This window comes from Lissotriton helveticus, chromosome 6, assembly GCF_964261635.1.
Source record: "Lissotriton helveticus chromosome 6, aLisHel1.1, whole genome shotgun sequence".
In the NCBI taxonomy this organism is placed as follows: domain Eukaryota; kingdom Metazoa; phylum Chordata; class Amphibia; order Caudata; family Salamandridae; genus Lissotriton; species Lissotriton helveticus.
Window position 1 is genome coordinate 1,181,199,090 of NC_136067.1, and position 15,193 is coordinate 1,181,214,282.

Consider the following 15,193-nt stretch of genomic DNA (forward strand, 5'->3'; position numbering starts at 1 on the left):
TGCATTTCTGGCCCCCAAACTTTGGAATTCCTTCCCCCTCTCTCTCAAAACCTCCAATTCCCTTACCCTCTTCCGTAAATCCCTAAAAACTTGGCTCTTCCCTCAATCTGGCTAAACCCTCCCTGTCCCCCAGTAGTCTGCCAGCGCCAGGAAACCCATGGTGTCAGCGCGCTTTATAAATTCCCCTTACAATACAATACAATACAATACAATACAATACAATACAACTTACATACCCATATCCCCACCCACATCCATATACCCCACACACCTATACACCTCATCCCCCCTAGACACACACACACACACATACACACCTCACAGACACCCCCCTCACATACCTCCCCCACGTCTACACATGGGGAAAACTAAGTGAAACACTAAAATAATAATTTAAAGTGTTTAGAGGTAGGGTATCTCTGAATAGAGTTGTTGTGTTGTTTGGGTGTTTTAAGTATCAACATGTAGGTACCAATGCTGAGTCTTAAAGTCAATGTACACCGTCTCCTCTGTAGATAATTTGCATGTTGTTACAGAAGTTATTGTGGTATATGGAATCTATACCATAGTCTGTCAGGGAAGCAGAAACAACATGGAGGCAGGAGATGAAAAAGAGATGTCAAATACACATTGGAGATAATATAGTGGGAGAAAGGAAGTAACTATGAGCAAAATTATTATGTAACAGAAATACGTTGCACAGTATACTATAAGTCTGACTTTATATTATAATCAATTTGGTACTAGTTTATGAATTACATATAATAATGAATAATGTCTCGAACAATTTTTGATTATTAAATATAAATTTATTTTTCTGATTCTTTTTCAAAATTTAATAGAACGTCTAACATTTGACTGTCCGAAATGTCCTCTTTTTGACTGAAGATAACTTCCAACATTTGACTGTCAGAAACGTTCTCATATTGAATTAACAAATCCACAGATTCTACACATTGTAGAAGTTCATGGTCCCGTGATTCATCCATGAATTCCAAGTCAATGGGTTCAATGATTTCCTCATTGTTCATCTCTAGGACAATTTCAAAGGAAACGTTCTGTTCTCCTTCCATTTTTGTGCTGAAATTTGCATTAAAAAAAATCAGTAGAAATATGGCACTGTTGGGTTTAAGTTCAGACAGGTAGTTTTGATTTTTTAATAGTGAAGTTAACTTTGGGCAATGTATCGTAACAGGCAGGAAGTAGAAATATTAAAAAGTGCCTGTGAAGAAGCGTAAGTAAATTTATAATTATAGCAGAGAAGCCTAAGTCAATCTATAAATATAACAGAGGAGCCTATCTCTATAACTATAGCAGAGGGACAGTAAATAACTATCAGAAAATGTTTTAAAAAATAACTTAAAGTGCCCCTTACAAATTATCAACTTACTTTAGAGAGAGGTGAAGAAGACAAAATGCGAAAATCTAACATACACCCCACACACACACCACACACACACCTCATACACACAAAAAAAACCTCCCACACACACTCCTCAAAAACACACACACATTCCATACACACACATACATCGAACACATATACACCCCACACTCATACACTTCTCACACATATTTCACACACCCTCATCTCTACCCACACCAAAACACTCCACACAACCACACCCACAGACACACCTTACACACCCACACTCCGACCTACACCCAGTAACTCCCTGTAAGTCACACACACTGCATTACTTATATTTTTTTGCTGTTTTACTCAAGCCCATTCAGGTACTGTTTCCTTTACTCTCTTTGTCCTCTCTCTTTGTCAATCACCATGTGTTATCCTAAATCAATATTTCTCCCTCTTTCACCCCTCTTTACTTTTACTATGGGTAGCGCACCGGGAAGCGTAACAAGGGGAAAATAAAGAAAAACAGTAAAATAATATTTTAGAGTGCTTTCAGGTAGGGTAGCTGTTGTGTTGTGTGGGTGATTTACTTACTGCACTCTTTCCACTCCTTTTCTCAGTCCCTCTGTTCTCACAGTTCCTCACTCCCCTTCACTCAGTCCGTCTCTCTTACTGTAATTTTCTCTGTCTCTTCAGTCTTTCACTACTTGTTCATTATGCTTTCTCCCTGAAGTTCAAGCACACTACGTTATTTACATTTCTTTGCTGCTTCAACTATTCCCTTTCTGTTACTTCTTCTTTTCTTCTTTCAGTTTTGTCTCTCTGTCAATCCACATGTTTTAACTTTAGTAGATTTTATCCATCTTATTTCATCCCTCTTTAGTTATGCACACTACTTTTTTCTCTCTCTCCCTTACCAGTGTTATTTAAATCTGGTTCCGTTATTACCTTTTATTTGTACATCATTTTTTCTCTTTCCTTTTACTCTTTACAGCCACTCACATTCTTCATGTGCCTCTGCTTTAGTATTCTTCTTCTCTCTTTCTTTGTTTCACAGCCTTATATTTTTTTCATTTTCTCTCTTACACTTTCTTATATCTTTTACACTGTTTTACTATGTATTACACAGTACCTCTGTGTTGATCTCTCTTGCTGTCTGTCTCTTAACATTACTCTCTCTTTCTCTTTCTCTTATGCTCCCCTTCTCTTGGTTTTTTTAAATTTTTTTTTATTTGCGCTTACGGGGCGCTCACCGGTGCGCGTACCGGGAAGCGCACCCATGAGAAAAATGAAGTCAAGAGTGCAAAAAATTTTAGTAATTTTTTTTAAATGGGAGGTAGTTCTGAAAAGAACTTTTTTTTAATGTTTTTGTTGTTTTATTTTTTTTTTTTTGTATTTTGAACAATTTTATGTTTTTTTGTTTTTTTTGGGGGGAACAACGAAAAACAGGCATTAGAAAGGGCTCAACAGGAGCAAAAAATGTTTTTATTTCTTGGGGCGTTTTGGGCAATTGTGGTTTTCAAACACTCTATTAATCAAAATGATACTCATATTGCCATATGAAATTAGTTCACCACAATAAATGCACACTAGCTTCATGTGCACAAAATTCTGTTGGATACTTGGGACCGTCTCCCTCGCCTCTGGTCCCGATAGAGTTACCTGTGACGATGTACTGGCCACAGGAGTTGGTGGGTTATCTTGGAGGTGACGCATCTCAGCAACAATGTAATTGAGTGGATGCCACCTCTGCATGTGGCGGTGCATAGTATAGTTACCATAACTATACTTTTTGTCTGTACCTCTATACAAAACAGATTTACAAATGAGGCATGTCACATGTCGGGCATTGACCTTTTTTTGGCCTTGAGGGTATGAATAAAATTGCCAAATAAAACTGTCTTTGTGGTGGGATTTCCGGGGCTCTTCACGTAAGAACTGCCTCGGCTCTACGTCTTCTTCCTCTTCTTCTTCCTCTTCCTCTGGGTTAGGAAGGAACTGTGGAGGTGGTCCTTCCTTCCTAGGTGGTTGTGGTGGTGGTGGGGGTCCACCAGCTGCAGCTACTACAGATGCCATAACTAAGGTCTTCCTCTCACAAAGATGAAAGTCAGAGTGAGGAAAAAAGGAGGGGTTTTCATCATTTGGGAAAAAAAAGTTCTAAACCAATTAAAAGTGTTATTTACAGGTCACATGACCTGTTACGCTTACGTTACGCGTCCCGCTCAGCGCCCGGAGCGCTTCCGGTGTGCTGCGCTTCGCGCCTCGTTCGCGCACCGGAGCACTTCCGAGTGCGTGAACGCGGCACGTCATAAGACGCATTACGCGGCAACGTGATACGTCGCGCATCCGCGACACGTCACGATGTTGTTCTCGAACGCGGCAGTTGTGCAAACGGAACGTTTCCCGGTACGCGGACCGGGTCGCGGCATAAAAATGAGCTAACGGGAAGCTACCCGGTGCGCGGACCGGTAGCGAAACTAAAAAAAAAAAAATAATAATTATATACATAAAAAAATTATATTAAATACATATAAAATATATTTTTCCTTTAAAAGAAGAATACATTTAACAGCTTTCAATATTTGCTATTAAAAAACCATTGAAATTCACTGAAAAAACCATAGGTGAAAGATCATATATAGTTAGGAATTAACATTTACAAAACCTTGAAAATTCACTGAAAAAACCATAGGTTATAGACCATATATAGTTAGGAATTAGCATTTATAAAACCTTATTTTACTCACACAAAACCATTGAAATTCGCATATATAGTTAGTTGCACTAACTATATATTTTGCGCACCCGCAATCCACTGCTGATGATGTCACATATTACATCATTCATGACATGGTCAGTGACATCACTGATGACATCACTGATGACATTTCAAATAACATCACTGATGACATCACTGATGACATCTCATTTGACATTACTGATCACATCACTGATGACATCATTCATGTGATAATACGATGAACCTCTTCAGACTCTAATATAATCTTATATACACTCAGTGTAAACAGACACTCACAGACTGTCACTCATCCATGGAGTTACTCACACACCTAGTCAGTCATGCAAATAATTAATCACACCTCCATTTCCTCAACTATACAGTTATACACACCTTACTTATTCAAACATATACTAACACATATTTACTCTCTTATACAATCCCTGATACAAGTTCACAATGATCCATACAGCCACTCACACATTCACTGGCTCTTATGCACAGTTATTTATATATGTCAACTCTCACATATACTGTGTTTTACATATGTCTATACTTTGACATGTAGCACTGAGATATCCATTCACTCACCAATACACTCATGCACACAGTCAACCACCCATACAGCTGTTTCCACATGCACTTTTGAACCCATACATCTAGTGAATCAACTGCTCACACATCTATGCACAGAGTCATACACCTCTCAACCACCAACACACACACTCAGTCTCCCATACAAATACTTGGGCAACCAATCAATAACCCATATAGTTACTCATATAGCTACTGATCAACACATGCAGCAGTTTACAGAACAACAGACATAATGATGCACAAATTAAGACAGTTTAGTCACTAACCCATGCACTCAGTGAGACATATTTAATCACTCACTCATACAGTCAGTCATGCACCTACTAAATCCTTCATCCAGACACTTCTACATCCACTCATTCTTCAATATGTAAGACATATTTAAACTTTACAGCAACATAAAATCACTGGATGTTGTTATCAGTGATGTTATTTGAGATGTCATCAGTGATGTCATCAGTGATGTCACTAACCATGTCATGAATGATGTAATATGTGACATCATCAGCAGTGGATTGCGGGTGCGCGAAATATATAGTTAGTGCAACTAACTATATATGCGAATTTCAATGGTTTTGTGTGAGTAAAATAAGGTTTTATAAATGCTAATTCCTAACTATATATGGTCTATAACCTATGTTTTTTTCAGTGAATTTTCAAGGTTTTGTAAATGCTAATTCCTAACTAAGGGGCTCATTATGATCGCGGACGGACTTGAGTCCGTCCGCGACCATCGAGGAGGAGGGAACCTCCGCATGGCCTACGGAGTTCCCTCCTAGCCAATTAGGATGTGACCGCCACCCTGGCGGTCACATCCTCTATGTTTAACATTGCGGCGGGTGCAGCTTCAAGCTGCATCCGACGCAATGTTAAAAATGCATACATTGCATTTGTATGCAGAAAGCGACAGGCACCGCGCGGTGCCTGCCGATTACTGCATACAAATGCAGGGGGGTACCATAGGTACCCCCCATGTGCACCCCCCACCCCCCCTTCACCCAGGGGGCCCGCAACGGGCCCCCGCAGTGAAGCTCCATATGCTTTTCCACGGCGGAAAACCCGCCGTGGAAAAGCATTTCTTTTTGGGCATCCTAATATGGCTGGCGGTGTCTGAGAGACACCGCAACCATATTAGGGCTTTTCCGCCGCGGTTGTAAGCCAATCGCGGCGGAAAAGCTGCGGACGTAAACCTGGACCCACCAGCCATCCTAATGTGGCGGTGGGTCTTTGGTGGGTCCGCTGCGGTTTTTCCGTATCCTCCGGGCCGGCGGTGGCTTCCGCCGGCCCGGAAGATACGGAAAAACCGGTATCCTAATCTGCCCCTATATATGGTCTTTAACCTATGGTTTTTTCAGTGAATATATATATATATATATATATATATATATATATATATATATATATATATATATATATATATATATATATATAGAGAGAGAGAGAGAGAGAGAGAGAGAGAGAGAGAGAAATCCGTGAAGCAACCGCTGCAGCTTTGTCGTCGCTACTTCTCAGTAATCACGGACCCGGACCAGTAGGATAGATGCAAGTTATTTTATTACGTGCCGCTACAACGTTTCGGCTCCAGGGAGCCTTGATCACATGACAACGTGAACCTGTAAAAATAATGTATTCAAAGTGACTGTGCAGGAGGAAACTAGATCATGTGATTTGAGGTTGGGCTAAACATAAAAGACATACTACAACAAGAAATAATAACTGTTGGTATAGATCTTAGCACATAAAATACATTAAATACATCTTTGGTGACAAACTTAAGAACATTTTGTATTATACTGCTTAAATCCAGTTCATAGTGCAAAGTTTGCTGAATAAGTGCAAAATAATGCTCCTGTGCAAAACATTTCAACGTAAACTTTTGTATGACTTGATATGCAGTGCAGATTTAAGATGCCAATTTAATTAATTATTCCTCCGGGTGTAACCCCAAGTGTAATGCCTTTTTGTAAATTAAACGGTTATCCTTGTTTACGTTAAATGGCTAGATGTACCCTTGTATGTATTAGTTGGTGCTGGCTGGGCGGCATGGAATAATATCTGTGCTCTATGGTTACATCCTGTAATGATGGAAGCTGTACATACAGTGTGCAAAAATCGCCTATATATGTGCAATGTCATGCTAAAGTGCTAATCATCGCTTTAAATAACCCTAAAATAGGTATTTCAAGACACATATACTTATTAAAAACATTTGTGGCTAAATCCATATATCAAAATGGGTCCTTGAAAATAAAAACCATGGAGCCGAGTTATGTCCGCCCTATCCTTAATCCTTGTACAGATCATATATGGGCTACTTGAAATAAACACTGTCTGGAGGAATCGATATATCATCCATCTGAACAAATATAACTGATCTCAGTGTCATGTTCCAATCGGAAGGTTAAGTGTCTCCTTCTGTCAATAAATTCAGATTACTCAATATTAGATAAGTGCTAAACAGCTTTCTAGCAGCTCTTTGACGAAAATATAGATCAATAATGGGATAAATCCCTTAGAATATAGGTATGTCTAATCACCCAACTTATCCTAGTTCACATGATCAGTCTGAATTCTGTGAATAATGTGCAAAAACATGCAAAATGTGTGATATAAATGTTACATAACAATTCACTAAAAACATACGGAGAAAAGATAAATATCAGATCAATGAAAGTGTGCTATTCACATTCTAAGTTGACGGTTACAAATAGCTATGTCCGTGTTAAAGCAGATCATCCAACTCCTGGTCACGTTTGGGTAGTCACGATAAGCACTGAAAGGCAACAGATACAGAGACTATGCAAAATATTTGAAAACACGAAAACTGAGGATTTGAGTAGCTGGAAAACACAAACACATACCTTCAAGAACCCCAATGAACGTAATATGCACAATGGTTTTCAGAGTAAAGCATGTCAATGTACCTGAAATCACATGCTGTGCTCAGCTCTGCACCTCCTCCCAATGCCTTTCCTTGAACTAATGCCACGCTAACTAGAGGCAGCCTGTAAGAAAGAAGTGATAATGGGAATCAAAGTTTTCACTCACACGAGCAAGTAGTATTCTTGTGGATAGAGCAGCACATTCTCTCTGAAATTCCACATTATTACCACCAGTGTCTCCCAACCTTTCTCAATAGGGGCCATAACGACAGTAAATTATAAGTGATGGCCGTATACAGTTCATACAACGCACCAACATGACAAAAACCTTAAATTTAATATAATTACATAAACATTGTGTTACAGTTCTATGTATTGTTTGGCCGCGTCAGACTCAGTCACCCATATTTCAATAACAGATACTGCTTATAAAACATTTCATCCTGGTTATCCAAATGCAGCACTATACAAAAACGTAAACATAGCAGAGGGATTGCCATTGGCTGTAAATCCAATCTTCGCGCTTACCTTCCCAGCAATCTCAGTACCTAAATGTGACACCCTTCAAATTTGGAGCTATTTCTGACCTGAATTTGCCCTGTTCTTGCCTAACCGCTCCAACTTGGCAGCCAACACTCAACGAGTGAGTGACCAGAAAAGATCTGAAACTAAATGTCAGAAGCACATAAACCTGACCTGCTGAGCAGCAATTCATATGACACCCAAGGATTGGTGGTTCATGGACCTTGGAAAACCACCCTTCTCAGCAACCCACAGTACAAAGCTTTAGAGTAATATCAGATTCATAAGAACCGGTTCAACTTGGTCATGAGGCTTCCTTCTATTGATTGAGGACGCTTAAGAAAATGTTACGTCCTTGAGTTTGCCTACTTGAATCTCAGTGACCATAGCCCTTGTGCTCTTAAGTATTTTGCTTGGCTCTCTTGCATATTTGCTTCATTCACCACAATGGACACAAAGTCTGCAGCAAGACCTCGATTCTATCTGAAACATCCAGTCCACATCAGCCCCATCATACATGAGCTTCAATGGCTACCAGTGTTATAAAGACTCTCCTTCACAGACCTCTGCATCGTCTTTTTTACTGAGATACGTTGATACATACATATCAATACAGACAGTCTCCATTCAAAGATGCACCTCTGAACTTAAATCTCAACATATAATAAATCTCAAGTTGGAGGCTCAATGTTTTTGTCCCCATATCTAAACGTAAAATATGCTCCTTGCTCAGATGGCAAACCTTTGTGACCACATGCTTTCTCCCAAAGCAATGAAAGCATGGCTGTTATCTTACACATGAGCTACGTGAGGTGACCTCCATTGAAAGCACAGCTAGATCCGTGCACACCACTATGGCAACATGGCACACTCAATTGTCTCTAATACTTCCAGGCTGTACAGATTGTTCCTTTCTAATTTGTCTAGCTTTTACCACTGGTGTTTAGCTTGTTTACATTATAGACTATACAATACAGAGAGCGAACTGTGGGTCAGCTTCTTGCTCCACTTTGGATGGCTTAATTATCCATCTCAGGTTCCTTCTCCACAATCAATTGCTGTCCTCTCCATTCTTGTGTATGTTGTGCTCCTGGAGCATTTCTTCAAAATGGATTGTGATTGGATGTGTTGTATCCTTCCACTGCTGACTTAAGGGGACTATTTGTATTTTTTCTCACTCTCTTGCTTAAGTCAAATCAGCTTTATTCGGAGTAATTTTACAGCCATAAAAGCATTCGACAAATACACTAATCATTTAAATTAAGAAAAAAAATGTCAAACCTTTACAGTGTTAAAAGTGTCAAAATATTAATTTCTTTCTCATAATCCAGTTAAAAATAAGCATTCTTAAAATTCCACAAAAACAGAGGGGTACATTATATACATTTTTAAAATTCAATCATTAAAATCTTCTTATAGTAAGGCATCTAGATGAGACAGTTCATTTCTAATCTTAATTGCCCTTTGCATAAAAGAGATTACAGAATACACCGGTTTTCCATTTTCGAGTTTGCATAGATAGAATAAAGCATATTTGTACTGATACAGTCTATTAGTCAGGAATAATGGTTGTACATTTTTTTTCTGATTTCAGTGTAGAAATTACAGAACAATAGGAAATGCAAAGTTGCCTGAGGAGTTTTTCCATCGCATGGGCAGTTAGGGAATTTGTACGACCACTTTTCCCTACTTGGTAACGCTACTACATAATGCAGGGTACCAAGTCTAAGTCTTGTTAAGTAAAATCTGTGTTGAGTCTTGATTACAAGAGACAGATATATTTGGGTGCCCAGTGTGGAGTTGATTTCGCAATAGTTGGTAACACTTTGTTTAAGACTTGTATTTTCCATTCTATCATGTTCCTTTTCGGTGGCATAACTCAACTTTAAATCACATTTGCTAACGTTCTGAATAAGCTCGGGCTTCGCTTTATCAAAATCTATCTTACGGTATGCTAGCAGGTTGAGAATATGCTCTATCCACAGAAGTTTCCTTACTTTGTCCAAAGACAAACAGTCTCTTATTAGGTCCTTCGTCAGTTTGGTTTCTTGTTTCACCCAAAGCCCTCTCCAGATGTGAGCCCCATTAAATTAATAACATTGCTTAAGTATGGTACAGACAACTCTTTATGCCCTATAAAATTAGCTGTTGATTTTGGAACTGCCAACACTCTCTTTAGGAATAGATTTTCTTTAATTTGTAAGGATGCAAAGTTCGTCCTCCCCCATATAGGTTCCTGTCACACATTTACTTCTGTATAGCGTAAGAATTTCCCTAATAGGCTTATTCCCTTACTTAGCTGAGAATCTAAAAATGCTATCAGTAATTCTTAAAAATGTTAATTCACACGCTTTAATATGTGTATCCCAAGTACTTTTTCTGTTAAAGAGTAAACCCAAATAACAGAAGGTTGGGAGTCTACTTATCTCAGTTCCTCCTCACGGTGAGCAAGACTGTGAATCAGTTGAAACGCGTTGGTGGTGGTTTATGGTGTTGAATTGCACTTAATAAATCCTTGAGAATCAAACACTGGTGGAGTGCGGTGCTTTCCTGTGTAAGGAACCTTTGATGTGCAGATATCGAGGAGGACACCCGCTGTGGGAAAGAGCGCTCTCCCTTTGGGCTGTTTGTTTTTGGAGATATATATATATATTATTAATATTTTTTTTTTTATGAAGCTTGTGTAGCGAAACGCGTCTGTCTGGGGTGAAGGGGGGTTTGCAATAAATCATTCACGAAATCGGATACCAGTGTGCTTGCCATTTTTTCAACTGGATGGAGTTGATATGTGCTGCGATATAGATATATATATATATATATATATATATATAAAACGCAGGGGAACACTTTGGAAGCATGCTTTATTCCATGTGTGGTGAATGCATTTCGGCAATTTCATCAGCCTTCATCAGCGCCCAAGTGTCCAGGAGGCTTCCAACAACTCGCACTTTGAGTCCTGCCGCCCTCTTATTGGTCGAGGGCTTACTCCGCCCCCCTGAGGATACTTTCTCACCTGTTGACAGTTCACGCAGTATATGTGGACTGCAACACCCAGAATGCAACAGGAACAGTCCAGGTAGGTGATGCACGGGGAGTTCTTTTCACGCGAGTAAGGCAGAATAGTTTGTGCATGTAAAACCAATTTCCTGCTTGTAATGGAGCAAATCACTTCCTCGGGTCCCCAAACCGTCTCAGCCTTGGAAACTGGGTGTAGTATCGGGCGGGGGCAGCTATGTCAATACATGCCGCCCAGCATGCGGCTACCACCTTCTTTTCTCCCCAACGTCCATGGCGGGCCCCGTCCTTCCAATAGCTTGGACTCACAAAAAGCCGCCGCAGCAGCAAATGCCAGTGACATCAGGGCCAACTTGCGAGGCGGGGGTGTCTGTACCGTGTACACTTTGGAAGCACGCTTTATTCCATGTGTGGCGAATGCATTTCGGCAATTTCATCAGCCTTCATCAGCGCCCAAGTGTCCAGGAGGCTTCCAACAACTCGCACTTTGAGTCCTGCCACCCTCTTATTGGTCGAGGGCTTACTCCGCCCCCCTGAGGATACTTGCTCACCTGTTGTGAATAGAATGTTGTGGATTTCCTATGGAAACTAGGTCCTAACTATAACTACCTACTGGCGACCGCCAGTAGGTAATATATATATATATATATATATATATATATATATATATATATATATATATATATGTTCTGCTTGGGTTATTTTCCCACGGAGGGACTCAGAAACTAATATACAATCTATAATAGAATCAAGCTCCATACTCCTGAGTGTCTTTGGGAATAATCCTGTTTCAGAATCTGACTTGTTAATTACCTCAAGGTTATTAGTTATTAGAAGCCTGTTAAGCTGATGACCGTGGTCATGGTGTATAAAATGGGGAGTTACATCTCTCTCTGCATCTACTAAACAACACACAAGATTTGTCATATTCTCACAACAATGTGCATTGAAATCACCCATTCGCAGAATATTAATACATGCTCGGTGTGCTTCACAGATGGCAACAATTTCCTTTTCCAGTAACACAACCACCAAAGCCATATTCATACAAAAGTTATAGTTGTCATAATTAATCAATGGCCAATCCCAGTCGCCTAAACCTCCACATAGTAAAATATGGAAGAAAGGAGAAGAGCCAAGAAACTTGTAAACATTTAATCTTAGGGTGTTCGCTATTAGGGTCACTATACCATCTCTCGCTCTGCCCATCATGTAAGGAACTGCTATGGCTTGGAAAGTTCTATATGCATTCAGAAACATCAGGCCTATTTCCCATGTTTCCTGGAGACACAAAATATCCTGTTCCACCACAAGACTTTTCCAGTCTGAATTACCCAACTTTTGTTTTAAGCTTGCTACTTTCAGGTAGATTTTTTTAGACTGTAATTAACTATCCACTTCATATCCTCTACTTTCGGTCCTATATTTTTGGGAGGAATAGCCATAAGAGGGGCTGAATAATCTTTACTCAGTCAATCACAGGACTCTAGAGGACTAAAGCGGTTTTCAACCCTTACTTAAAACCTAGCAGGGTCAGTAGCATGTAGGATAGTGGGGCGGCGAGTTCCAGAATTGCTCCTCACCACCTCATGGGCTGTCCACCTAAAAGGTCTGTAAAAATATCCCAGGAGAAGCGCATGGAACTGCGACCCTAGAGAGGGTGTGCTGGGAAGTACCCGTAGCAAGTCCCTCACCACCATTTGATCATTAAAGTTAACAAGTATCCAATGACCTACTAGTGCTTTAGTGGACCGGCCCACCCATGCTACTCTCCTTGCCATAATATTATGTCTGCTGAGGTTGCCTGCCCACCTACCTGACCTTGCCAGACAGGGGTGCGATTTAGTCTGAACTGCTCAGTTGTCTCCATCTGCGCCCCCTCAGCTCTGGGGTATTCACCAAGATTAAAACATATGGGCAGGCGGCTGGGGGGGGGTCTAACTTTTGTGGCAGCTTGCTCTCATGCCTCATCCTTCCTCTGGGATCCTCCTCATTCTTTATTTACCCATCAATGGCCTCTATCAGGCTGGAAGGTCTAGGGACCTGTATCACCCGATCTCGAATGCCAGCCAAAGATGTGGAATCCGGCCTATGAAGGTGCATTGGATGTGTGCATACTGCTGATTCCCCATGGGTAGTAAACTCGGGTAAATACGTATACAATCTCCTCGTCCCCACATCTCCTCCCAATTGTATGGGTTCCCTTGATAACTGGGGGCTAGATACTGTTTACAGCCCCCCAGCTGCAACATTAATATCACGTGACGCGCTTCCCGAGGCAATCATGCATGGTCTCAGAGTTCGACAGGTGACTGCCCTGTCCATGTGGAACCACAACTTCTCACTCTCCCACGCCGCCCACTCTGGTATAAAGCGAAGATGGGACGCCCAATAATATTCTATCAGATTAGGGCAGGCGAGCCCACCTTTATCGCGCGGGAGTATTAAAATTTTCCTAGAGAATCGTGGCCTCTTTCCCCCCAGATGAAGGCAGTCAATTCACATTGCCGCCCCTGAATTTGGTGCTTAGGGATGGGCGTCGGCAAAGTTTCAAATAAGTAAAGAATCTTCGGTAGAACTGACAATTTTAAACGTATTAAGGCGTCCCAACCAGGAAAGTGGCAAGGCTTCCCATGCTCGTAGATCAGTAATGACTGAGTTTTTGTATTCTTGCCAATTAGCCTGGTACCAGGTAGCTAAGTCCGGCGTTAAATTAAGTCCAAGATATCTTACAGAGCTGGTTGCCCATTGGTAAAGAAAGAGGGCTTGCAAGGTCGCAATCTCGTCAATCGGGATCGTGAGGTTAAGGGCCCAGGATTTCGTATGGTTGATTTTAAGCCCTGAAGCTTGCTCATAAGTCTGGAGCAGGGTGTGTACCGCTGGGAGCGAGTGTAATGGATCAGACAGGGTAAGAAGTAGGTCGTCCGCAAAGAGGGCAATCTTACATTCAATGCCCCCAAGGGTAATACCACGAATGTCAGGTGACTGGCGTATCATAATAGCGAGAGGCTCCACTACAAGGGCGAACAATGGGGTGATGGGGGAAGCCCTGTCTGGTACCCTTAAGGATGGAGATGGGCTGCGTGAGTTGACCATTTACATGCACCCTGGCGAGCGGTGAGATGTAAGGAGCCATAATGCGCGTTATCATCTGCGGGCCTAGCCCTACTTTCTTTAAAACGGCACAGAGAAATACCCAGTCCACCCGATCAAATGCTTTTTCAGCGTCCAGTGAGAGCAGGCAGGCCGGTATCGTCCAGTGTCGCGCCTTTCCACCCAGGTGCGCTACTCGGTGCATGTTGTCTGCCCCTTGGCGTTGCTGGATAAAGCCTACCTGATCCGGCTCGATGAAAATTAGGTAAGTGCACACTAAGCCTTTTAGCAAGAATTTTGGTGTATAGTTTGAGATCTGTATTTAACAGGGCGATGGGGCGAAAAGAAGAGCAGAGCGTGAGATCTTTCCCAGATTTCGGGATGAGGGCTATTTCCACCATTGCCATGTCCAGGGAAGGCCCGACTGTATCTGTAAAAGAGTTGAAGAGGCATAACATATATGATTGGAGTTGCGGCAGGAAGGTGCGATAAAACCTGACTGGGAGCCCGTCAGGGCCTGGCGTTTTACCAAGTGGGAGTTCTTTTAGGGCACTAGCTAACTCCTCTAGAGAGATAGGCTCTTCAAGGAGCTTGGAATGATATTCGGTCAGGGGGTCCCAGGCGCAAGCGTCTAAGGCTGCCGATATTTGATCAGGGGCAGGTGGATCGTAAGCATAGAGAGGCGCATAGTAGTCCTGAAATGTTTGAAGTTTATCGGATTTCGTGATGGCCCAAGACCCGTCTCCCAACTTTAGTTTTAAGATCTGGGCTTTGGCCGCCCGTGTTCTCAGGCGACACGCTAAGACAGTACCCACCCTGTCTCCTCCGTCAAAATAGCGCTGTCGCAACGCGAGTAGATCATGTTCGGCCTTGTTTGTTCTGTGCGCCCGAAGCTGGCCCCTGAGGACAGCCAAACGCCTCTTGTTTATCACCAAAGGGCGCTCCTGCTCTAATTTCTCAAGCGTTTTGATTTCGCGTGTGAGTTTG

At 41.5% G+C, this 15,193-nt stretch overlaps 1 protein-coding gene across 4 annotated transcripts in view; it reads right to left on the reverse strand.

Annotated features, from left to right (window-relative positions):
- ECHDC1 (ethylmalonyl-CoA decarboxylase 1) overlaps window positions 1–15,193 on the reverse strand; it is a 369,579-nt gene that overhangs the window by 123,090 nt on the left and 231,296 nt on the right. For 3 of the 4 annotated variants that reach the window (XR_013596209.1, XM_078648887.1, XM_078648888.1), the window contains exon 5: window positions 7,619–7,699. The exons of the other annotated variant lie outside the window; for it this stretch is intronic. Coding sequence is in view for 2 of the 3 variants with exons in the window: in XM_078648887.1 (XP_078505013.1) it covers window positions 7,619–7,699 (81 nt within the window). In the remaining variant the exon portion in view is untranslated. The remainder of the gene's footprint in view (window positions 1–7,618; window positions 7,700–15,193) is intronic. 4 annotated transcript variants of the gene reach the window in all.